This window comes from Centrocercus urophasianus, unplaced genomic scaffold (genome assembly GCF_019232065.1).
Source record: "Centrocercus urophasianus isolate 14NV4802_14NV808 unplaced genomic scaffold, USGS_Curo_1.0 seq_30, whole genome shotgun sequence".
In the NCBI taxonomy this organism is placed as follows: Eukaryota; Metazoa; Chordata; class Aves; order Galliformes; family Phasianidae; genus Centrocercus; species Centrocercus urophasianus.
In genome coordinates, this window is record NW_024884867.1 from 6,060,159 (window position 1) to 6,085,537 (window position 25,379).

At 51.0% G+C, this 25,379-nt stretch overlaps 1 protein-coding gene across 2 annotated transcripts; it reads right to left on the reverse strand.

Moving 5' to 3' along the window:
- Positions 1-373: 373 nt before the first annotated feature.
- WSCD2 (WSC domain containing 2) lies at positions 374-15,994 on the reverse strand. 2 transcript variants are annotated; one of them, XM_042829234.1, is made up of 10 exons: positions 15,872-15,994; positions 15,374-15,561; positions 10,527-11,188; positions 7,322-7,436; positions 6,708-6,892; positions 6,142-6,263; positions 5,518-5,692; positions 4,922-5,086; positions 4,091-4,291; positions 374-2,195 (listed from the first exon to the last, which is right to left on the reverse strand). In XM_042829234.1, the coding sequence occupies exons 3-10, from the start codon at positions 10,948-10,950 to the stop codon at positions 1,843-1,845; spliced, it is 1,740 nt and encodes a 579-aa protein (XP_042685168.1). In that variant the 5' UTR covers positions 10,951-11,188; positions 15,374-15,561; positions 15,872-15,994; the 3' UTR covers positions 374-1,842. The 2 variants fall into 2 exon arrangements, with proteins under 2 accessions (XP_042685168.1, XP_042685167.1); XM_042829233.1 differs by having other exon boundaries at positions 15,374-15,994.
- Between the last annotated feature and the right edge of the window lie 9,385 nt (positions 15,995-25,379).

Genomic DNA, 25,379 nt, shown 5'->3' on the forward strand with positions numbered 1-25,379 from the left:
CCTATTCCCTCCCACTGCTGCTGGCTGTGCACCAAACCCACACAGAATTGGGGGAAATGCAGGCAGTTTTGGTGCAGGCACTGTTACCAGGGCAACCCATCCAGCCTATAGCTGCTGACAGAGCTAGCAGACATTGCAGAAAAGAGATTTTTTACTACTTAGGATTGCTGTGCCTCTCAGAGCTGATGCTGGGCAGAGCCAATGATACCCCAAACATGGTCTCCTTGCTGCCAGTGCAGCACAAATCCCACCAAAACCATTCTTTTTATAGAGCCTCAGGCATGATAAGAGGCAATGGAAATAAAGTTGGCAGTAAATCTCTCTGCTCACATGGGGCACCCAAATAAACCTTCCTTTAAGGACACTGGCAGGGTAGGAAAGCTGCCAGGACCGAGCTGCTTCATCAGTGCTCCGAATGCAGGGATGTCATTAATGCAATTAACGCTGGGACCGAGTGTCACCAGCCAGCCTTGAGATCACAGCCTCACAAACACACGGGGAGGCAGGGTAGCAACAGAACTCTTTAATAGCTGGGTTGACCTGAGGATTTGTTCTGACAGAGGTAGGCAGCCACCAGCCTGCAGTGCAGGACAGGGAACACCAGCACACTCTTTGCAAAATACATTCATGGGTGAGTGGCTCCCCGTGCACAGAGACACCCCCCCCCCCCTCCTTAGGCGCTGTCAGCTCCGCACGCACGTTAGAAAAATATATTTTATTGATAATCTCCTTATCCAGTAGAGTTTTCTTCTTTTTCTTTGAGTGTAGGTTAACTGCTTCCTGTAGATTTTGGACCTGTGCACACATCTCTCACTATCAAGAGTTAAAAGCCAACCATTGAGCATTTAACTCTAGAAAAGGCTGCAGACAAGATATGGCTTTTGCATCTCCATCCATCTGAGGGAAGGTAGGGACCCAGCTGTGTTGAGGTGTCTGGGGCAGCATGCAGCCCTAAACAGAGCCAGCTTTACAGATGCTTTCCAGACACAGAGCTCCTTTGGTTTCCTCCTTCCCCGTGGCCAGGGCAGAAGCTGTGCTCCATGCCCAGGCCCTCAGTGTCACAGTCAGGACTTGGAGCTGGTCTCATCCAGACCCCCATTCCTTCACCCTCACCCAAAACAACTCCCTAGGTTTTTTTGTTCTGGCTTGGGAACTTCTGCAATGAGGAATGGATGCTCCCACAGGCGCTGCATGCTGCTCCATCCAGAGTCAGTGCTCCAATCACCACACACAGAGGTGGCTCCCAAAGAACCCAGAGACAACCCAACCAGTGCATCATGACCACCTCACCTCAGTGCATCCTGCAGTGCTGCCCCCCACACTGTGTTTCCCCCTTGTTGGAGTTATCTCCATCTCTACTGGAGACCCAGAGGAGCTGTTCTGCAAGTGCACAAAGCATAGGGACAGCCACCAAAGCCAACTCATGCCCCAGGGGGGGCAGGGCCCCAATATCACAGCATCCATGCAAGCAAACAGCTGCTTGCACTGCTAAGGATGCTGCAGCAGCCAATGTAGGAGTAAGATGGAGCTGCTCGGCCCCACACCACCCAATTTACCTACTCCCACAATGTCCAGCAGGGCAGGGGCCCACCTGCAGGATGGGGACAGGGACCAGCAGAGGTGGCAGGGCACCATGCGTCCCCTTGCTGCCCAGCTCTGTGAAGATATCAACCAAGCAAGCTGAGCAATGGCTGGGGAGCGAGCGCTTCTCATGCAGGGGGTTGATTAACAGCTCATAGCAGCAGATGGAGAATTACAAGAAAGCCACCCACTGGGTGGAAGCAGGTAGAGGAAATCAATCCTTTCCTCCCCAGGCAGGGGCAGGTCCCCCGAGCATCACCGTCACCTCGGGTAGTAGTCATCCGGCACCCCCGATAGATTGCGGAGCTTCAGAGCTGCGTCCACCGTTCGGATGTATCCACTGATCATCTTCCTCATCTCAGGGGTGTAGGGGTCATACTCCAGCTTCCTCAAACCCGAGCGCTTGAAGTTGCCATCCTTCTGCCCCTCGACGCACAGCAGGCGGTCCTCGCAGGCGGCGATGCCCAGCAGCCCCACCATGCGCTTCAACTGCTTGAAGAGGTCCTGCTTGAGGTCCTCAAAGTGCACCACCAGCACCTTCCTGCCAAAGCGCAGCCAATCCAGCGTGTGGGTCGCCCACCACGGTGCGTAGTTGGCCACAAACTCTGGCCACTCTGCAAGGAGCATGGGGACAGTAAGGGTGAGCATTAAGTGGCCCTGGGATCCTTGTGTTACTATCTGCCTGCTCTGGTGGCTTGGTCTATAGGGACTTAACAAGGTAAAACATCTCCTGGGACACTGGCATGCCTCACTTAGCCCCAGTTGCTTGGCTAATTGATCTCTGCATAAAAATTGGGATAAAAAGGATAATAAACATCGATAACAAGAAACAACGCTCCTGGAAATGCACTCTGTGCATGGCTCATGATGCATGACGTTCTGGGCATCTGCCTCTTCCTCTCTTCCCCAAGAAACCAATGCCTGATTAATAGCTGAACTGTATTTAATTCCCCAAAGAATCATTAAACACAGTATCTCTTTCATTAAACAGATACAGGACAATTCACCTTGTGTAATCATATCACATAAAACTTTGCTTTGGAACTGCTCCAGGGACATCATAAAATTAATGTCATGGAAAAAAATAGGGATTTTGCTGAGCCTTCAGGCTCTGCTTGCTTGTAGCAAAACCCTGGCTGCCCATGGCCACATCCAGCATTTTCCAACATCTATTGAATTTCCCCCAAAATCAGAGAAGGAAATAGAGTGGGATGTTGAGGAGATCAGGACTTTCTGCAGGAGAAACTTGGGCTCATGGACCATGGTGACCTATGCTTCTAGGCAAACCTCAACCCAACTAAAGACCTCAAGTGATGGCAGACCTTCACCTTTCTAAGCAAGCCTAGCAAAAGCTTAACTAATCTGACAATTGACCCAGGAGGTAAAGACACATTAAAACACGCATCCTCTTTGGGTTGGGTATGAACCAGGAGCAATTCTTGTACCCCACAGCAGTGGGTACAAATGAGATGACAGTGGGACATGATGTACCCAGCTGCATGGGGCTGGAGCTCAGGGGGCTTCCCTGTGGGTGCTGGGGGTGTTTGGATGCTAGGGAGGGCTCAGTTCACAACCAAAATGTTTTTGTTGGCATCAAGCACATGGTAATAACGAAATCCAGGCACATCACTGCAACAACAGAAAAAGATCCCCTTAAATAAACTCTGAATTAAGGGTAGCAGATGTTCAATCAAGCTAAATATTTTAACTCTTTCCAATGAAGTCAATTCCACAACAGCAATTTGTAAATTGCTATAATTAACAAGCCTCTGCAAGCTGTCTGTGCACGGGAAGGTGGCAGCCGGGCATGCTGAACCTGCTGGCATGGCCCAAGGGAAGGGGATGGAATTTACCATAAGCAGCTATGGTACTATTTTCACCCTGCCCTGAGGAGGGTGTCCTTGTGCTGGTGGTAGCATAGCATTGACTGTCCCAGCTCTGTGGTGACACGTGGAAATATTTCACCAGTGCCATTAATTTTTAATCTCTTCTTCCTCTCTGTGCACCAAGACATGTGCATTGAGGCTCTTTGCCTTGTAGAGCTGCTTGTGAGAGGCAGAATTTCTTCCCTCACACCCAACCTCCTCACTACAAGAAAGACATTGAAGCACTGAAGCTTGGTCAGGGGAGAGTCAGGTTGGAAATTAGGAAAAATATCTTCTCAGAAAGAGTGGTGATTCCTCAGCACAGGCTGCCCAGGGAGGTAGGGTCACCATCCTCTCAAACTGTGGAGATCTGTCACTGGGGGACACAATGGGCATGGGGAGGGCAGGTTGGGCTCAGTGATCTCGGAGGTCTTCAATATTAATGATTCTATATTCTACAAGTGGAGACAGTGGTGATGGGTTGATGGTGGGGCTTGAGGATCCTAGAGGTCTTTTCCAACCTTAATGATTATACAATTGCACAATAACCCTACTGGTTGCAAGCCTACAGGATGCTCCTCACCCCAAGAGAGGCTACACGGTGGCACCATGGGTTGGCTATGCATGGATCAGCACAATCCTACCTTTGCCCCTCCAGTGGGCATGTGCAGCGAAGCCGATGTGCCCCCCGTATTTGCGGTTGAACTCTGCCATCAGTGCCTTGTAGGGGTTGCGGATCAGTAAGATGGCAGCATCAAAGGCCTCGATTTCCTTCTGGCCACTCTCGTGGGTTTTGATGCAGATCGTCCGCCCGCTCCGCCAGTGGTCCCGCTCACCCTTGAACCCTGTCACAGTACATACAACAGTTCTATAGCTATCATTGCTGTCACTACCATTTCTAAGTTCTCATGATGAACTAAGAGGGGAAAAGGCCCAAAACATAGCGGTGGCTTTTCACATGCATGCTGGCACCACAAGAAGTTCAGATAAAACAGTGGCAAATGGCTGTAAAATGGGGGAATTGGTGTTTTCTCCTCCATTGCAACAGCTTGTGTTATTTGAGAAGCTGACTTTTGCCTGAAAATGCTTCTTACATGCCTCAAGATTTTTTTCTTTTGCAATTTTTCCTTGCTGTTTAATCCTGCATGCAGCAGCTTCCCTGGAGCCTTACCATGGGAGGTCAGCTCCCATCACTGCTGCAGTGATGAAGACAGAAATACTGCCCTGAAGTTCCAACACCCATCATGGGTTGAAACACACTCAAGCAATGCAGATCTATCAGCTGTGTCCAAATTGTACTTTGCAAAGACTAAAACACAGCACAGGGAGGTTACAGGTAGAGCTCATGCTTGTGAGGTTGGGTCCCTGTTTCACCAGGATAGGCCAGGTGGTGCAGAACAGCGTCAGCACTCTGGCTCCCCCCATACAGGTGGAACTGGATACCCAACTCCATCACATTACACCCCCCCACTCACCTTTGTTGTAGAGGGACCCATCAAAGTAGTAGCTGCCAGTGTAGAAGCCAGTGGCAAGCTCAATCAGGTGTCGTGCCCAAGTGTTCCCAGCCCCAGGAAAGCTGGCCAGGGCAACAAGCTGCTTGGAGCGGGTGGGCAGGAACCGGCGGTCCATGCAGCGGTTGTCTGTGAGGGGAGAATTGGGTCAGCCTGCAGCATCTCCCGCCATTCCAACCAATATTGCACTTTTATTTCCATCCATTTCTTCCGTATGGGGTAGGAGCTGCTCTCGGCAGTCTGTCCTTGCTCCCAGCCTTTTCTCCCCCCATGATGTCCAACATACAGGTGGGTTCACCTGCTGGCTGCACACCACAGCTCGGTGACAGGAGAAAAGAAAAACCCAAGCAAGGATGGATCTCGTTGGAGGCAGATGGCAAACTGCAATTTCCTGCATCTGATTTAAGCAGTAATTAAAAGTGTTTGTTCAGGGGACGATTTATTTCCCGGGAAATTAAAATAAATCGTGATTTCTAATGAATGGCAAATAGCTATTACAGAGCAGCTGCCTGTGGGATGGATGAAGCCGCAGCCACCCAGTGCCCCTGTCCCGTGCCCACCTTGCACCTGGGTCTGGTAGACAAGCAGGAACTCGGCGGTGCCGCAGCTCTCAAACTCCTCTCCAGCACAGCGTTGGGCACAGAGCTGCTCATCCTCACGCTCATGCAGGGGGAAAAGCGTGGTGGGGAAGCCACAGCGGCAGACAGTGCCAGCCAGCACCGACAGCGGGAACTCCTGTGGAGATGGGCACATGGACAGGACACCCTCAGAGCCCCATTGAGGTAATTTATGTGGCACTTAGAGTTATTGGGCATAGTGGTGATGGACTGGCGGTTGGGCTTGATCATCTTGGAGGTCTTGTCCAACCTCCACAACTGTATGACTCTATGAGCAGGCATGGTGGGGATAGGTTGATCATTGGACTTTACAATCTAACTTTAATAGTTCCATGACGATCTTGCTGGAGGCCTACTGCAAGCCCATGGGCAGAGGCAGGGCTGCTGATCTCAGGCAAAGCATTTGGGCAGGAGCAAATCTCCTTTCCCCAGGGTGACACCCTTTGATGAGTCACAGGACAGCAAGTTTCATCATTCATAAACAGCAACAACATCGCACTAAATGGGATGCAGATCTATCTAGCATGACGCATCTGCTGGCTCAGCTTCGTGTGCAAACCTCAGTACCTTCTCAGTGCAGAAGTCCACGCACTTGTCCACAGACATGTTGGGCATGGGCTGGCTGGCAGGCAGAGCAATGGTGACATTGTCTGGCTGGCGGAAGCAGCCCCGGAATATCGCACTGCCATCTGCAGGGAGAGCAAACCCATCAGGTTGAGTTTGTTAACTCTTTTCTAATTGGATTTTAGCTAGCTCCTCTCTGGGAGGTGTGTGGAAAGGAAAACCACCCAGGAATGCATCCTTCAATGGGGAAGAACCAAAATTCCCCTGCAGCGAGGTGTGCCTTGCTTATGGCTGCATGAGCTACAGCACATGATGGAACCCAAAAAAAACCCCACAAATCCAGATGGAGCTAATCCCAGTGCCATCAGCCAGCTTGGCCAGCTGTAAGGAGCCAGCTTTAGTGAGTGGAATGAGCCCATTATTGAACCATTCTCATCCCCTATTGATGTGATACGTTTCCTAGCTAATTTGGTTCGTAGAGCCTCACAACCCCCAGTAACACACGCCAGTGGGGACACCAGGATTTGACCCCCAAGTGGGATCCCCATTTTCAGGGAGTGTGGACTCACAGCGTCGGGCAGATTCCTGGGCCAGCTCCAGGCGGTAAATGGAGAGACGGTTGGCCCCACCACAGGTGCTGCTCCGTTCACCCTTGCACTCCATGTTGCACTCAGATTCGCTGGCATTGGGTGCCTGAACCTTATGGCCACAGTAGCACTCAGCACCGAACTCCAGCCCTGCGTACAGGTAGCCCCTGGGGGGGGAAAAGGGGTAAGTTCTGTGCATGGAACAGGGAGCAGGGGTTGGCACTAGGGTGAGATCTGTGCTAAGGACAGTCCTTGGGTCTGGGGATGGTGGTGGAGGGGATGGATGGGTGATGAGGCCACCACTGCATTGCCAGAAGAGCCCAGCACAACCTTTGGGCACTTACAGCCCCCTGCCCACAGGAAAATAGCACTGAACAGGGCCCATCAACCCCTGACCCTTTTCTTGAGGACTAAAACTAGTTTCTCACATTCCCAGCAAAATATATAAATCAAAATGACACACATCTAAAGGAAAATAAAGAAGAGGGGGGCAGAAGAAGGGGAGAGGAGCAGCTGGGGCAGAGAGCAGCGGCAGCAGGGAAGTCTGATGGATGCACGGAAATTAATGAAGGTGTGGTGCTCGCTCCCCACCCTACCGTTCAGCACAGTTGTCCTGGCAACGGAAGACTGTCATCTTCTTGTAGTCAAAGAAGGACACGCCGCGCAGCGTGCGGCTCCGAGTGTTGTCCACGTAGCAACCAACGTACCTGGCTGGGGAGGGAGAGGAGAGGGTCAGAGCCTGCAGATGGTGATGATTTTTGTTATTTCTGATAGGGATGTGTTGTGACACCTTGGCAACGCAGGGCAGGGAGGAACCAAAGGGTCCTCAGGAGGATGTGGATGGAAACAGAGGTATGGGGTTAAGGAGAAATGCACTGTGAACCAAAATTCTTTCAGCCAGGAACTCATTTTTTCCCTGAGACATCGACGCAGACAATATTTGCCCAGCAGTAACAGTTTGCAAAGTAAAGAGTGATGGCTGCGCTGAGAGCAAATGAGGATGCTGGTGGACAGGGAACAGAGCAGAATAAATAGTTACAATGAAATCATTCATTTGATAAATCTAGCCTTTTCCAATAATCTGAGAACAGTTATGTCCTCACAGCTGTGCCCACTGTGGACAAGACCCACCCAGCTGTGCCTCTCCACCCCTACACCAAACCAACAGTGAGATGCCTTAACATAGCATGCCCTCCCTACCAAAATGTCACCATTTCCCACCTCCTGCCTGCATTGTGCATCTGCTGAGGACCCTGCAGCAGTCCCACATCCTTCACACCCCATTGCTGCCATGCCCATGTGCACAGCCCCATCCATGCTGCAATCTAGTCATCCAAACCAGCCCAGGGATGGGGTGGAGGAAAGCAGTAAGCAACATTCCTAATAACTCAAGCCACCACGCAGTCATCGTTCGTTACTCCCAATTGCTCTCAGCATAACTTGGCATTTCTGCAGCGCTGAGCAGGTTTCGGCAGGTCAGCTAATTTAATTCATGACAGATCTAACCAGCACAGGATTGCTCTGGCAATTTTCACAGCACCAGTGACTGATGTGCATTACGTTCAATCCATCGCTCTTGACATATGTGTGCTGCAACTTATTAGGAAGGCAACTGGAATAATGAGGGAGATGAAAGGACAATGGGGGAGTGAGGGGCTGGCTGCTGGGTGGACCCTAGGCTAGGCAGCACCACTGTCCATCTGTCCACCCTCTTTTCTCCCCTGCTCAAGCTGTTCAGCGAGCTAAATACAGAACCAAGGTGTTTCTCAGGGCTGTGCTGCAGTGATGCTTGAAACAAATACCTGCCCCTGATTTTCCAGCTCGTTGATCAAAGGCTGAGCCATTCCCCAGCCCCGTGAAGCTCCTCTGCAGATGCTTTCCCAAAAATCACTGTGCACAGCACTATCACAGACGGTACCCACCACCAGGAAACCTTCAGCAACAGGCAAGGATTATCTGGATGCATCAAATCAAGCCCAGTGCTCCATGTTGCAACCCCTCTCTGGCATGGAGAGGTGTGGGGACATCTCTGACTGAGTGCCCACAGGGCTGCTTCCCCTCTGTGCCACTGCTTGCTTGTGCACCATAGCTGGAGGAGCCCAGCAAAGACTATAGGAGGCTGCAATGCATACAGGTACAACAGGTTTTCACGGTGACTGACAGCTCCTTCTCGCTAACCATCTGGCAAGGTCTTGGATGTGTCAGTTGGCATTAACAGGACATCAAGGCTGCACATGGCACAGAGTGTTCCATGGCCCCTGTGCACCACACAAACTCAATGGGATGCAAGCATCAGGGCAGGAATGTCATGCACAGGGAGCTTCTCTCGGTCCCATTTTAACTCGAGAAAGTGCCTTAAGCACCACAAGCAGTTTTACAAGCAGTGCCCCATCACTTGGAGCAGCCTCGCTCAACCTCCATCTGCAGGCAGCCGTAAATCTGCAGGTGCTCGTAGAAATGGGACATCCCTGGCACCAGGACATTTGAACCTTGCAGAATGGTGGCAGGAACATGGGGACATCCTTGGCTCTCATGCTGTTCAGCAACCATGATCCTGTGGGGCTCAGGGGACACAAGAAAGCAGCAGAGAGCCCAACAACAGCCAAACACCTTTCCAATAGTTACCACTCTGCTGCTGACTTCATTCTGCGTTTCCTGTAATGGATAATACTGCAGCGATTGCCCTAAATACCACAGTGATCCATTACACTGCTGTCACAGGTGCACTGTACTGTGGCAAGCTGTATTGCTGCTCCTCACCAGCCCACTTTATTACTGACAACAAATCTTAACATCTCTCCCATTGAACTGAAAAGGTGAGCTGCTGCCTTGCCAAGGGGTCACAAAGCCAGCAGGGAGGGGGCTTGCCTGGCAAACCCCAAGGCAGAGTCACAGAGGAAGCTTTCCTCTGTGTTTCTTTGGGTTTTGCAGGCACTGGGTGCCAGCACCAGATGTACAAAGCTGTCTCAAATCACCACACAGCTTCAGAGCGTGTCAGCAAGCATGGAACTCTGCCTTCAGCTGCCTTCGGGATAAATAGATGACATTTTAAAAAAATCAATGAGAACTACTGCATTCACTTATGCTTGTTCATTAATAACGCTCCTGCTCAACACCACACCACGGGCAGGGAGCTCCTGGCCAAGCCCAGCATGCATGTCAGGCTTCAGTGTTCATTTGGGCCAATGAGACTGATCCTGAATTTTCAAAGGATGGGAGTTCTTGGGGCTGAGATGCCACAGAATCATCAGATGATTGGAAAAGACCTTCAGGATCATCAAGTCCAACCATCAACCCATCATAGAATCATTAATGTTGGAAAAGACCTCCAAGATCATTGAGTCCAACTGTCAACCCATCCCCACTAAACTAAGTCCCCAAAAGCCACATCTCCATGCTTCCACTTGTCAGCACAGCCCTTGAGCATCCCTCCCTTCAGGCAGTCCCAAAGCACCCCTCACTGCAAGCTGCAACCTAGAGCACAATGATGCACAGAGTAAAAATGGAGTAAGTGCAGTGGATGATTGGTATTTGAGAAGGGAGGGATGAAGAAGACAATCCTCCCCAGAACATCCTCTGGACCAGTAGTTTCCAAAGCAAGGCACATGCACCCATGGGTGTGCATGACAGCCCAGTGGGAAGGAAGACAGCCCAACTTACTCATGCCATCCACATAGCTCATCAATAAATACCCATGTACTAGTGCCACGTGCTCAGAAACATTTCACCAACACGATGCAGGACCAAAATTCCTTGGATTTCAGCACAAGGCCACCCCAGCTGTACCCAGTCAGCCCTTACCTCTGTCCTCCTCCTTCTCACGGCCGCCCCGGCTCTTGGGTGCTCGGCTCCGCACCGCGCTGTATTCACCCACTCTGCTCCTCTCTGCTGGTTCCTTGGCCATGCCCTTGAACCAGTGCCCACGCCGCCGGCCCACTGCCACCTCTGGGAAACCTCGGCTCAGCCGCGTGCCCCCCAGGTAAGGCAGTCCCAGCCCCTCGCCTGCCCCAGGGCTGCGCTGGCTCCCTGCTACCCGGGGCTCCCCAGTGAAGCCTGCGTGCAGGAAAACCAAGCTGCCAGCTGCCAAGTAGAGAGCCAGAAGTGTGAAGAAGCGTACAGGTCTCCGCCGAAAGGAGCGCTGGAATTTTACCCATAGCTTGGCCATAGCATCTTCATCCCTCCTGGAGAGCCAGGGAGATGCTCTCCTCTGTGGGGGATTCTGCATTATTCCCCTCCTGGATGAGCCCCCCGGAGGGACATAGCAGCATGGAGGACCATGGGGAACAGATGGAGCTTTGGAGCAGATCAGTGGGTGCAGCAGCTCTCAGCAGCAGATGATCCCACGGGCATCTCTATCACGATCAGGGCTGTGCACCCTGCAGATGAACAGCAAGAACTTCCTGGGTGCATCACCAGCCCTGAGGTTCTCCATTCATTTCAGTCTCAGGGTGAGAAAGTTCCACCTGCAAGCAAAGGAGAAGGCGTCTGTTAGTGGGATATGTCACAAGCACTGTGGGCCCCAACATTCCCATGACCTATGGCTCTGCTGCCTGTCACTTGCTCATCTTATTTTAGGAAAGGAGAGGAAAATAAATGGAAAAACAAAGTGCCATTAGTTTAATGGCCTCTATGCTCCTGCCATCTGTCTTCAGTTGATTAAATAAAAAATATTGGTGGAACATATGGCATGAATTATACATAAATATTTTAATTTGGGTTCCCAGCCTAGTTACTCAGTCACCTCTTGAATGAATTATGCACAGCCTACAAAGAACCCATTCGCTGGGATCCACAACCCATGGTCCCCACGCACTGACCTCTCACCAGCCCCAGAAAGTGAGTAAAGGTAGAATAAAGGCAGAGTAAAGACAGAGTAGCAGCCAAACAAGGAGACTACATGCTATTTGAGCTCCTGCATCGGTGCACACCTCCAAGCTCCTCTGTCCCTTTCCATGTTCCTGTCCCCATTTATCTCCCCCCAGCCCCATTCCTGCTGGGCTACAGCAAGGCAGTGCCGCATATAAAGAAGAGGCTTCAATTACTCTCATTAAGCCATCTGGAGCTCATCCTTCTCCATCATGAACTGCAGAGTTGCAGGTCAATTACTGCACATTTGCATATATTCCATTAATGCCTCTGCTAATTGTCTGGAGGAGATAATGCTCTTGCCTTACCACTCCCTCGCTGGCTAAGGATTACAAACAGCAAGCAGAACCACATCCTGACCCAGTAGGGGCTCAGGGCATCACTGGGGTCAACAGCATACAATAACACTGTTATCAACCACCCCATGGTGATGCCTTTATTCCCCCACCCTCCTCACTCCATTATCTCCAGGGCCCAAATGCTCCCAGCAATGCTTTCTAGGATACTAGCCTGGGGAGAAACATGGAGTTCACCCCCAGAAGCACCTAAGATAACCCCATCCTCAGGGCCAGATCCTTGCCTACCTCCTTAATTCCCAAGATTCATCCCCTTGGCACCCAGGGATAGCAGGCAGAAGTCCCAGCAGAACTCAGCAGTTGCTCATGATCTGAAGGAATGCAGCACCGATAATTTATACATCTGGGCCTCCTCTTCAAATTGCTCCACAATTAGTGAGCAACAAGGTTCAGCTGCCTTCAAGCACCACCTCACATCTGACCACTGCAGAACACACTGAAGTGCTCACGTGGTTCCCCCAGCACAGGAGAACAATCAGCCCATTAAAAACAGCAAATTAACAAACACAAGAGTTCCATTAGGAGAAGAAGCCGATTGAACTATCCAATTTCATCGTATCATTAGCATTTCTTATCGGAGAGACAGGAAAAGAATAGGGCTTTAAAATAGCAAGTGGTGGGCTGGAGGTGGTGGGAAGGGCAGGGTGGTGCAGTGTGGGCGAGGACCCCCTTCCCAGCACAGTCCTGCACCACGCCAGCACTGTTGGGTCTGGAAATGCGCACAGTGTGTGAAATAGAATGCATGTTCCACAGATTGCAACACAGCTTTTGCCAGAGCCACTGCAAGACGCGCAAGATCCGGTTCATGCTGTGCAGGATCTGAAGCACAGCATGGAAGATCGAATGCATGTTGCACAGGATCCTGTGTGTTTCATGCGGGATCCAGGCCATGGTGTAGAGGATCCATGGCACAGCATGGAAAATCTACTGCTTGTTGTGCAGGAGTCAGTGCACAGCGCTCATTTGCAGGGTGTCCCCATGTCCCCACTGCCATGAATGGTGTCCCCTCTGCACCCACACCACGCTGTGGGAGCAGTATGCAGTCATGCCACACCACCGAGGTCTGGCACTCTGCAGTAGTGTTGTCTTCTCCCTAGCACTCAGGTATCCTCCAGCACAACCCGAGAGGGTTGGTGGAAGGAGCATCCCTCCCTGGTGCATCCCTCCCAGCCATTTCGCCTCTCCAAACTGCACACCTTCTCCTGCAAGCCTGTCTGGATGCAAACAGGGCCAAGCTGGTCCTATGTCATCCAGCAGCAGTTTGGGCACACTGCCCCCATCTCAGCCACGTTACTCAGTGCTCCTGGCTCCCTCCCATTCCCTCAGACTCAGAGCTGCAGAAGGAGCCATCCCCAACGCTGGCACCCTTTCGACACTTAAGCTCTGTGAAAAAGGTGATTTAACTCCATTCAAATGACTCAGTGTAGCTGGGAATTGGCTTAACCTAATGAGTCTTAATACACATTATGTTCTAGGTATTTTATGCCCAGTCTTCAAAATCCAGTTATGGGTTTCAATATACCTTAGTGAGCCAAGATGTGCACCGGAGGGGATAAGCACTACCAACGGGACCAACCGCATGCTGCGTGTATTGGCGTAAACCCCACAAAGCCCATGGGAGGTCCATGGAGCCTTCAGCCAAAGGCTGGCAGCTGTAGCCCCCCAGACTGCCCCAAATCTCACATAATTTGCCCATAGAGCCCTCGCTTCACCCTCTGCTATGGGGGCTTTGCTCCACCCTCAGTAATCTGGGATTACTCACAGCACAGGGGCAATTAGGAAAATGAGCTTTTGGAGCAGCAGACAATGCCTTCTGCAGCCTATTTAAATGAATACAGTACAAAAGATTTGTTTTTGCAGCTCTTGTTTTAGAGCTCCTTCCCAGAGGGGCTGATTTTTTTCTTATTCTGCAAACCCATCCCTATGGCATCCTGGTGCTCTTATAGCCCCACATCGGCAAGAGAATTTGAAGCAGATCCCAACATGCAATGGAAAAGGTTGCACTGCATCTGGGGCTTCCTCCACTCAGTCGAATTCTGCTGTGCTTCCCAAATCGAAGTGTCTGGGGGACAGAAAAGCCCCAGGGCCACCACGTCCCACTGCCTGATGGTTGTTTGTGGGGTGACACAATGGGGTCACTGCGCATCCATAGCCAGAGCCCTGCTGCTCCCATTGCCCTGTGCATGGCCGAGGTCCCAGATACATAAGGAAAGGGAATGTGCCCATGGGAAGGGGGAAATTGGGCACAACCTGCCCAGGAGTTATGGCAGAGTCAGAGGGGGAAGGAGCAGGGGATGAGTAGGGGCATCCCAGGGCTGGACACCATTACCAGAGAGTGCTCCCCAGCTCCACACCATTGGGAAACTTTATTTAACCCTGTCCTGGTGCCAGGAATGGAGAGCGGTGCTCAGCTCAAGGTAACCTTCACATACTTCCTCTTTGCCTCCCTCTTCTTCGTGCCTTATTTTTTTTTAGCTTCATATTAAAATCTTCCACTAAGATGCTGAAAGGATCAAATAAATGGGGGAGGCTCATGACTGGAGATTGCCATCCTCCAGTCTCCTGCAGATCGCAGGAAGGAGGAGAGTCCCTGTGCCTAAACCCAAACCAATGGCTTTGGCAGAAGAAGGCAGTGCAAAACCACATAGCCACATTTTGGGGGATGTTATATCTTTCTTTCTTTCTTTCTTTCTTTCTTTTTTTTCCAACCTCCCACCCCCCAAACCACCCTCTCGCTTACAACCCCATCCCCATCACCCCCCCTACCTGCACCCAGAGCTCTCCGATATCGCCGTCCCTGCGCCGCCGCCGCCGCTCCATCCCCTCGGAGCCGGGGGGGCAGCGGGGCCGGAGGGCGGCAGGCAGTGGTTCGACCCCCCCCACAGGCCATCCCCCACCGCTGGGTTCCGCTCGGTTCGGTCGCAGAGCTGCGCGCAGCCCGGAGCTGCTGCGACTCGGTCCTACGGCGCTGCGTGCGCTTAACTCCTTCCCTACCGGCTGCTTTGTGCCCTTCGGTTCTTTGTTTTATAGATATGTCTTTTTCGGTGCACGGTCCCTCTGCGTGATGCAGGGATGCAGCACCCACCCGATCCCACTAAACTCACACTCCGACCCCTGCAAACCTCCCAACCGCTCAGGTTCAGCCCACGATTTTCCAGCCGGAAATGAAAAATAAGGTTTGCCCCTTTATCTGAAGCTAGAGTAATTAATTTAAAAAAAAAAAAAAAAAAAAAAAGAATCAATTAGAAACTTCCCCTGGAGCAGCAAAAATTGGGATGGTAAAACATGGTGAGAGAGGGGTTGAACCTGCGCTCCTCTCAGCAACTTTAGCGCTGGGGGGGAGCGGGGGGGAGTTTGGAGGGCAGCCCCTCTGAGCCCACCCAGTGCCACCCCCCATGCCCGGAATGATCAAATCTGGAGGAATACCTCTGTGTTGGTGTGATGAAGGTAGGAACCGTCCGTGCCATGGCCTCTTCTGCAGCCCACCCGGCGCCTTTGTTTCAGGCGGGGGTAACGGGGGCTGGACGGGGGGGTGTTTGTCCTCCTGATGGCCTCAAAGCAGTAGGGTCACGGCGTTCGGGGCTGCCTCCGGGCTCTCGTTGATCGGCCTTGAGCTGTGAGAGAAGGACGGCGGCTGGGAACGCTCCCGCAGAGGGAAACTGCAGCCTCAGCGCCGTCCTTGCTGGCTGCCGGAGCATCCATGTGCGATGGAGCATCCGAAGCTGCCCCGGGCAGACGCACGCAGAGACGGCGGCGACGTTTCCATAGGAAACCGAGATGGGGAGTGCTGCCTCTGCTTGGCGCTATTTTTATCGCGTTGGGTTTCTCGGTGTGGCCTCCCTCCCTCCTGCCCTCCCTCCTACCCGGGCTGCCATCCCTGCAGCTCCCCGGTGAGCTATTGCAATCCCAAATTGCAAATCCTACTGGGCTGCGCTGCGTTCTCCAGATGGGCATCAGCCAGAGGGAAGTTTGCTGCTTGCAAAGACCTCGCTGGTTTCTCTCTGCATCTCACAGCTGGGAGAGCAGTGAGGAAATGTCCGTGAGATGCAAACGTGTGGGTTTTGCAGCCTGCAGAAGAATTAAGCCAGCTCTGAGTGTGGCTGTATGTGTGAGAAAACAGAGAGATGATGACTAAAATTAGAATTTGCAAAAAAATAACTGAGAGTTTCGGGGTTTTTTTGAGAGAGAGTGAGGTCTAGCAGCCACTGGGGGATGCTGGGCAGGAGGAATGCTTCCCATGGACCTTCCCCATGGGCATAAATGGAAATCATTCTGGATCAAGGACTCCAGAGCCTCAGCTTGGCCATGTTCTATAGACATTGAATGGCATTTTCCATCCTTAACCCATTGCCAGGGGACATTTGACATTGTTCTGAAGTGTCCCCAAGTGCCAATGCCACCCCTCCTCTATGTCAAGGATGTTGGGTTGGGAGCCGAAAGCCAATGTCAATGTTTCTTTAAACATCCTTATCAGGGGAAGCAGCACTGAGGTAATGTTTGTTGAGTACATGCATGTACATGGGATTGTGTCCAGAGGGCCACCGCTGAAGGGAGGTGGCAGTGCTGATCTATGGGCTCTCAGATATTTCTAATTCCCTGGGGCTGTCTCTGGGTGTCTCCTCAGTGGGGAAAAGTAGCAGGACGTGGTGCATTATAATAGTAAAAAAAAAAGAAAAGAAGACAGCATAAAATCTCATTTTGAGGATTATGAAGTGCCAGAACACGCACACACCAAAAAAACAAAACAAAACAAGCTGTAAACAGGATGCCTGAAAAGATCTTAAGCATAAAGGTCAGAATCTACAATTTAAATGGCTCGCTGTTGCTTTCTTGCTCAGTGCCACTAATGAGCCGTGATGCAAAAAACCAAGTTTGTTCTCGAAGCCACTGCTCTGAGTCCTTTTGTGATCAGAAATGTCAGCTTTTTGAGCAGCACATGCTGCCTGGGGTGCTGGAGGCAGTGGGGTTGGGATGTTGCAAATGGGTGGTGGTGGAGCTGGAGCTGCCCTCCTGCCTTCCCAAGGAGGTATTGGGGTCACCATCCCAAGAGGTGTACAGGGAGTGTGGAGATGTGGCACTGAGGGATGTGGTTTAGCAGTTTGGACTTGGTGAGCTCCAACCTTAATGACTCTGCGATTAGAGGATGAGTCCAGAGCTCACAGACACTGTGCTAAGTGGAAACCAATGGGATGAGGAGATGCCTTTGGGTCATTTATTGCTTATATCCTTGCCAGGGGGTGGTAAATCATCATTGTGATGTCTATGCCAAAATTCCAGGGGCAGCAGAGCTGCGTTATCAGGGAGCAGCTGATGAAAATCAACACCCAGCAGATCCCATGTTCTCAATGCTTGTCTCCACTTTGGCCAACCAGAGCGACGGGAGCCAGAAAGGAGAGAACCTGCAAAAACACAAGTGCTGCAAACCAATGAGCCTCCACAAGCAGTGCAGGTGGTTGCCCATCCTCTTCTTTTCCATTTTGCACTGTTGCATCACATCCATTAGGGACCACCCCCAGCACTGCATTCCCGGCCCCATGGGAGCAGCAAGCATCTCCCCCAGGGACTGTGCCTCCCAGGTGCCATCCTCAGGAGCTCACACCTCTCCCACTCTGCTTTTTCTTAATTAAATCATTAGGATGGCAGTGATGGCGATGCAAGCCTCATGGGAGAGTTCTGCAAGCACGGAATGGCATCAGAGACTGAACATCAAAAGCATTTTAGGGAAGAAGGAGGAAGAGGAGGGATATATGATAAGATAGCCTTGCACGTGTATGCATGGCTCATTCGGGAAGGATGTGGCCTCCCACGTATTGGCATTGTTTTTGTGACTGTTTGGAGCTCAGGGAGCTAAAACACAAAACAAACAAACAAGAAGAAAGAGGGGAATGTGTGGATTAAAGCTGGAAGGAAGACGATTAAGGGATTGAAAGGAAGAGAAGTGCAGAGGGTGTAGATGGAGGGGAGAGCTCCCTGCTCTGCTTTAGGAAACAAGAGGGGAAGAAAGAAAAGATTTTGATAAGCGCTTTAAAAAATTCATGAGGTTTCTGTTTCTCTGTTTATTTATTTCCTCCCTGGGATAAAGTCCTGGAATAAAACATCTCATTTGTCAGGGTCCCGGGGGAGGAGGACACACGTCATCTCCCCTATGGTTAAATTACAGCTCTGCAAGGATGGGACAGCAGGAGGGGACAGCTGGGGCAGGAGGGGATGGATCAGGATTGTGCATAAGGCTTTGTGCAAAAGGCCTACCCACAGCAAGGGATAAAGCCTCGGACTACAGGAATCCACATGGGGCAGCTCACGGGTGACATAACCCCTGCAGATGTTGCCCCTATGGGTTGAGACCTCCTCTCTTTATTTCCTGCAAAAGAATCCAGCCTGGCCGATGCCATCTGGAGCCATTCCCTTTACCTTAGAGATGAGTACAGTATTTTTATTATTATTACCCTGCTCTTGGCTGAGAGCTGCCCTCCACCGAACGATGCTGTGAAGATTGCTGCAGCTAATTCCTGATAACGTTAAGATATTGAAGGGAGAATACAGCCCATAAAGTCTGGGTCTGCTCGTTCCTGCACTGAAGGAATGGCTTTTTCAGCCATTCCCTGGTGTGATGAACGGGGGTGGTACATCACAAATTAACTGCCAGTAAAATTCCGGCTGGTAAAAAGATGAAGGAGCTGTTTTTCAATGGAAGCTGTAAAACCATTTCCTGAAGGAGAACAGCTTCAGGCCCCGGCTCCCCGCCTGCTTACAGAGCCACCATCTGCCTCTGATGGTGCTGTCCTTTTCCCAAATCAGCAATGCCCCAGGGCTGTCTGCTGCAGACTGTTTGGGCCTGCCTCATAACTGTCACAGCTACAGCCCTGCTTCTGGTCCTATCCTGGTTCTGGTCTAGGACTTGGTCTTGGTTACAGCCCTGGTCTAGGTCCCTGTCCCAGATGTGGTCCTTATCCTTGGACCTTATTCTTGTCCTGGTCCTAATCTTAGTCTTGGTCCTAGACTTGGCTGTGGTCCTGGTTCTGATCCTGGCCCAGGTCCTTATCTATTCCTGGTCTTGGTCCTGATCCTCTTCCTGGTCCTATTCCTAGTTCTGCACATCTCCCAGCCCATTGCAGCAGGACATTCCCATGGGGGATGGGAAGCCTCACCTGAGAATTTTATCCAGCAGTGACAGCTGTATTTCAGTGCCCATGGCAGCCAACATTCCCCACTGCAGCATAATCCGCCTTTATTATTTCTTTCTGCTGTTTCCATTTCCTCGTTTGCATGTTACAGATGAGCTGAGAGCACGCAATCATCTGGATTCTTTTTTCCCCCTCTGGCAAGAGGGAATTCATCACCAGTTTCATACGAAAAGGAGGACGGAGAGAAAGGAAGAGCATATTTTGGCAGTCCTGGTGGCCCCAGGGGCTCTGCAACGCATAGGACAGGCTGGACCCCATGGACCAGCCCTGCTGTCCCTGGGCTGAGAGTAGGAGATTACTGCAGCTTTAGAGCAGACACGTGTAATGGCCGTGTCCTAGTTTTTGTGAGCAGAATCCAGCATAAAAAAGACACATTAGTGGTGAGAGCAAATATAGTAACTTGCTCTCACATTGGCTTTTCCAACGTTACCAGCTGGAAAGCCATGCCGGGGTCACCAAGGAAAATGAAAAAGGGGCTCTTTCTCCCCCACCTCTCCCTCCTTCTTGGTAGAAAATCATCTCCATCAGCACTGCCAGCTGTCCAACGCGGTCATATCAGCTCCCTCGGGGTCAGCAGCTGATCTGCCTGCCAGCCCCAGGAGGAGACACCTGGCAGATCCTGTCACTGTCCTCATCTCTGCTCCTGTGCCTGTCCTTGGCCCTGTCCCCATTCACAGTCCTTCTTGTGCCTATCCCCATCTCATCCCCATCTTTGTTCTCCACCTCATCCTTATCCCATCCCCATTCTATTCCCATCCTCATTCCCATTCCCACCTTATCACCACTTCCATGCTATCCCCACATCATCCCCATCCTCACCCTATGCCATTCCCATTCCCATTCCCATCCTTACCCCATTCCTATCCTACATCCATCCTCATCTAACACCATTTCCGTTGCCATCCCCATTCCCATCTCCATCCCTTTCCCATTCCCCATCTCATTCTTATCACATCCTTATCCTATCCCCAACCCATCCCCACAGAGCAGTGGGAGCCACCACAGCAGAAGTCACCTTGCCATCTCAGGCAGCTCATTCCTGTCAAAGTAAAGGCATTAATTTCAATATCGTTACTAATTACTAATTAAAAGTCCTAAATCACTGGAAGCAGAGGTTCTCCCCATGGGAAGGTTACGTTCCCATTCTGGCACATCTCACCCGGATCGCCCACCCCAGCTGGAACCAAAACTGTACCACAGCAGCCAAACGTGGGCTCCCAAATTAAAAGAACCAATTAAAGCCATTTAATCACTAGCTGCTGCCAGAAGGGAGCTGGAGGAGCATCGTGCCACCTCTGCACATGGGGACCACCCCCAGCACCTTCCCCCCTCCCAGCCACCACCATGCCCCCACCCTGAGCCACAGCTCAGCTGTGTATTCACTGTCTGTGCTCCATTATCACCAATCAATATAACAGTTATTACCTAATGGGCTAAAACTGTAATTCTAATGTCCCAGATCTGCATATTACAGCGCAGCTAATTGGTACAGAACCAATGCAGGGGCTTAATGAAAATGTAAATTCAGGCACATTAATCAAACAATTATTTTGCAACCACAAGATAGACAGTGCTAAACCTAATTAAGAAATAAACAAAGTTAATCAGCGAACAGAAAACGTTTACTAATCGTATAAATATGTTGCAAGGAAGAAATATTAGGCAATAAGTTATTAAAGATTCCCAAACCTGCTCCTCTCACTACAGTCCTTAATAACCCAGCTTCCAGGAAGCACCATCTCGATTTTATTAAAGCATTTGTTCTGCTTTAAGCTCTACTGGGCACCAGAGAACAAGAAATACATTACTCTGCAAGATGAATAATTGCATCAATTTAAAATAATAGGGCTGGGGACTGAACATGTGTGTGTGGGTGACACCTAATGTTGAGACCAATGTATTTTGGGCTTAATTATCAGAAGTTAGTGCTTCTCCAGCTCAAAAGTTAATTCTAAGTCAGACATAAAAGTTGTAAAAAGACACAAACGTTAATGCTGCCAGCATTTCTCTTTCCTCTTCATGTTCATAGCTCCTTGTCAAAACCTGCTTGGTTAGCACATTTTCTGTACATAAATGGGAATACTTCTCCCCCAGCCTTACTTCTGCTGGATGTTGATTTGCACAGCAAAGTGATCTGAATTCCTTGCAGCATCGTCACGCTTCCTGCAGCCTTGTGAGGAGGCTGCAGCAGGCTGGGGGCTTGGAAGGGAGGCAAATAGCAAGCTGAGAGCATCTGCACCCCATCAGAAGCAGCCTGGACAGTAATTGGAGCGAGGAGACATCAGTGATGGAAAGCAGGCAGCAGGGTCGCTGCTGCAGCTGCGGGTCACAGTGATGGACAAGGTGATGGTCAAGATGATGGCCAAAATGATCGCCAAGACAGTCACAAATTGATGCCCAAGACAATGGTCAAATGATGGCCAAGGTGCTGCCTCAGCCTGGGTCTCCATTTGGAGACTGCTGGCTCTCGGGATGGAAGATGGCGAGGGCACGCTGGGGAAAGGATGTTGCTGTTGTCACTGATGTGCCCCTGATCCTGGGGGCATGGCCAGGGCTGGGGCCCCCAGCATACATTTTGGGGATGATTCAGCCCTTTTGTTCCATTCTGTTTGCATGAAAGCCTTGCACTCAGGACAAGGTAAAACCTGTCTGGGAAAAACTAAGCTCAGCCAAAAACAGCCTTGGTGTGTTCCTTGGCAGCAAATCCTCTCCACGTTCCTATATTTTCAATCCCAAAGCCACATCGTCATTTCCCTTCTGGCCCCAATGGCCCCTTTAGTAGCACTGGAACATTGTCCTGTAGCACTGGAACATTGTCCTGGTGCCCCACACCCTAGCTAAGCAACTTATCAATAGTGTTCCACCTTTAGGGACATCCCCAGCTTTCCCTTGTTCTGATGGGAAGACAAATCAACCACCCAGGAGAAGACAAAGGGAGGCAAAGGATGCCACAGGGGGCACCCAGGTTGCCTCCAGTTCTCCTCCAGCATCATGGCACATACTGGAGTGCAGTGAACAGTAACCAGGGACCTGCCAGCCTTCAGGGTGCTCCTTGCCCTGACATCACCATGTGTCCCCATGTCTCTCCAGAGCAGATTTGCTGTGCCAGCACCGCACTCCATTGCTTGGCTGCAGGGGGAAGAATTCACTTTTCAGCTGAGCCAAATGATGGCTGGCTGCTGCTGCTCTGCAGCACCCGGCTTGTTGGCATTCTCCAGCGGTGCTGCAGGCTCAGCAGGCCCAGAGCTGCTGCAGAGCACTGAATTATTCAGCCGCAGCAGGGCTGTGAGCTGATGGAGCCATTGAGGGCTCTGAGCACAGCAGAGGAAAGACTGATCTGAAGGTTTTTGGAGCTCCCAGAACGGTGTCCCGATTTCAGAAGCGACAAATCCAGGGCAGCAACTGCTGCACCTCACCCTGATAGGCATCTGCCTAAAAAGTAATAAGTTAAAAGCTAGGAAAAAAATCCACACCAAAGAACCTCAGCCCTGCAGCAGGACCTTTGGAGGAGAAAAGCCACCATGGGGATATCACAGGTGGCAGCTGTCGGGTGACGTTGGTGGCATCTCAGCATGTACCATACTACCAGTCCTATAGTCCCAGCCACGCATTTATTGGGATGCTGCCATGATGGATGGCACAAAAGGGCTGACAATCAATCTAGACAAGAATCCAGTCTGGGTTGCTCATTGACCAAATTGCCTAAGTGCTGACACGTGTCACTCCAATATAGGCATGTATGCTGAAGATAGGCAGCGTGATGCCACCGGAGTACATGGGAAGGGGAGGAAGGCTGCACCTCAGACTGGTCCCATCCATTGACATCCCCCATGAAGTGGATGGAAAGAGTTGTTCTGCTGGTGAGGGTGAGGAGAGCTGGCAGGAGGCAGCACAGGGCAATGGGTACAAGGAGGATGGGTTTAATTGGGTCACTCCGGGTGCAAAGGACAGCCATATGGCAGGCGGCCAAGGTGACTGCTGCATCCCTCTCCCCTGCCATTTGGAGATTAAATGAGCCCAGTGCCAAGAGCGTTCAAGCCCTGTCCTTCATGCTCCCATTGTCCCCAGGGAGGATGCTGGCTAGCTTTCCAGCCCCCATCTGCTGCAGGCACAGGAAGCTCCTCAGTGCCCTGGGTCACCCTGAGGCTATGGGATGGGTCACAGGGTGGTCGAAGCATCATTCCCCATGCAGCACCACCAGCCAATTACAGAGATTGCGAGGGCACAAGTGCCTTCCCGGGGTCATTTTTCAAGCGATTAAAAATAAAAAGGCCCAAGCAAGGCTCATATTTCAGCATTAATGTTGCTGCCAAATATTATCATGTCAACGCGGTCTGGAAAACGGAAGCAATCAATAAGAGAAAGGCTCCAGTGCTGAGCAGCGAAGAAGCACAGCAACTCACACCCAGAGGCATCCAGCTGTGCACCGCTGGTTTGGGACCATCTCATAGGGTATTGTTTTCCTTTTTCTTCTGCTTTCACTTTGGCCCAGGGACGCCAAATCCAAGACAACAAATGATGGGGAGAGCATCAGTTCTCAGGAGTTGACATAACCCAGCGGGAAGGTGCAAGAGGAAGAGCTGCTATGTGGGTGCTGTCACCCCCCTGTTGTCATTTCTTACTGCTCTGAATCAAATCCAACTCTTCGTTCGCCCATTGCATAAGAAAACTGAGCTCATGTCTCTCTTTGAATGAATTATTCACACTTGGCTCCATATTCACTAATATTTAAAAGCTGCTGCTGTGGGAAATGCCGTTCCCTTTTTTTCCAGACGTTGTTCCAGACGATTCAGCTTAAACCATTCACCAAAGAACAATCTGACGCACTGGGGCGGTTGTTTTCTTTCTTGGAGCTGCATGGCCAGATGGGGAGAGGAGGAGGGAGAGGACAGGAACAGAGCTCCTTCCCCTGGCATGTATCCCTTGTGCAGGACACACAGAGGACAGTACAAGGGATGTGCATGAGGACATGTCCTGCATGCTGTCACCTCGCAGCAGCCCTCAAGCATCATGGAATCGTTAAGCTTGAAAAAGACCACTAAGGCCATCAAGTCCAGCCATCAACCCATGACCACCACACCCACTCACAGAATCATTAAGGTTGGAAAAGCCTGCTAAGAACACCATTTCCAACCCCAACCCACCCACCCCCTGCCCACTAACCATGTCCATCAGTGCCACAACCTGATGTTCCTTGAACACCTCCAGGAATGGTGACCCCACCACCTCCCTGAGCAGCCCATGCTAATTCTTGGCTTGGTCCCAAGGCACTCATTATTATCCTGGTGGGCACCGAGGGTGGGCAACAGTAAGGACTCCAGGTAGCAGAACTGCTTCAAGTCCATCTACGGGCCAAGCCCACGGTCCTGCAGGTCCCCAAAGTCCCACCTGCCTCCCGTAGCCACACAGGAGCCTTTCAGCATCTCTGATTTGGATTTTCAAAAGGAAACTCTTTCTCTTATTGGCAGGAAAAACAGCCCCAAAGTGATTTACTGAGGCTATTGAGATCTCTCCTGCAAGAATCAGGGTTTCCATGGCAGAGCTCTTATCAGGCAGATAGCTATCCACTGTTCAGCCCTGCTGTTAATTAATCACTCTGACCCTCACCACAGGGACAAAGCGAGCAACAGACACACCCACGAATTTCTGAGGCTCCTCTAAAGCTGAGGCTCTCAGTTTCAGCCCTCCCCACCCATACACCTGAATGCTTTGCTCAGTGGAGCTTCCCTTTGACCCAACAACAATTCCTCCTTTGGCTTTCCGCTGCCCCAAGCTTTTTTTCTCTAGGTTTGGTGTAATCAAGATGACATCCTTTTTGCTTCAACAGTTTCTGGAAGGAGATTGCTTGCTGGGATTTGTCACAACACTGCCAGAAGAAAACAAGGAACCATTTATCCACATAACCCCAATGGAGCCAGAAAACGCACTCAGCTTATGCTCCATGCATTGCCATGGCTCTGCATCGCTCCCATCAGGCACGTCAGCCCCACTGAGAGCCTCCATTCATCTCCCAAAGCACCAGGAGATGCCCTCTGCACAAAGCCTGCACCTCGGGCAAGCACACAAAGGCAGCTTTGCACCAGCCTCTGTATCAGCGATGCTGTTCCCAGCTCAATTTCACCTTTGCAAAGATTTCTCTATCCAAATTTTCCCTTTCTGACAAAGCAGCCCACTTGCAGCTGGACATTTTTATCCAGGTCTGGCTCCAGGTTTGAAAGGCTTTTTATTTTGGAGCTGAAAATGGACCA

Excerpts from the sequence above, each read along its gene's own strand:
- WSCD2 (XM_042829234.1), bottom strand. The coding sequence starts at position 10,950 with ATGCAGAATCCCCCACAGAGGAGAGCATCTCCCTGGCTCTCCAGGAGG. Across the intron at positions 6,893-7,321 it reads CAGGACAACTGTGCTGAACG|GGGCTACCTGTACGCAGGGC; the intron begins GTAGGGTGGGGA and ends TTCCCCCCCCAG. Across the intron at positions 6,264-6,707 it reads CCAGGAATCTGCCCGACGCT|ATGGCAGTGCGATATTCCGG; the intron begins GTGAGTCCACAC and ends CTCTCCCTGCAG.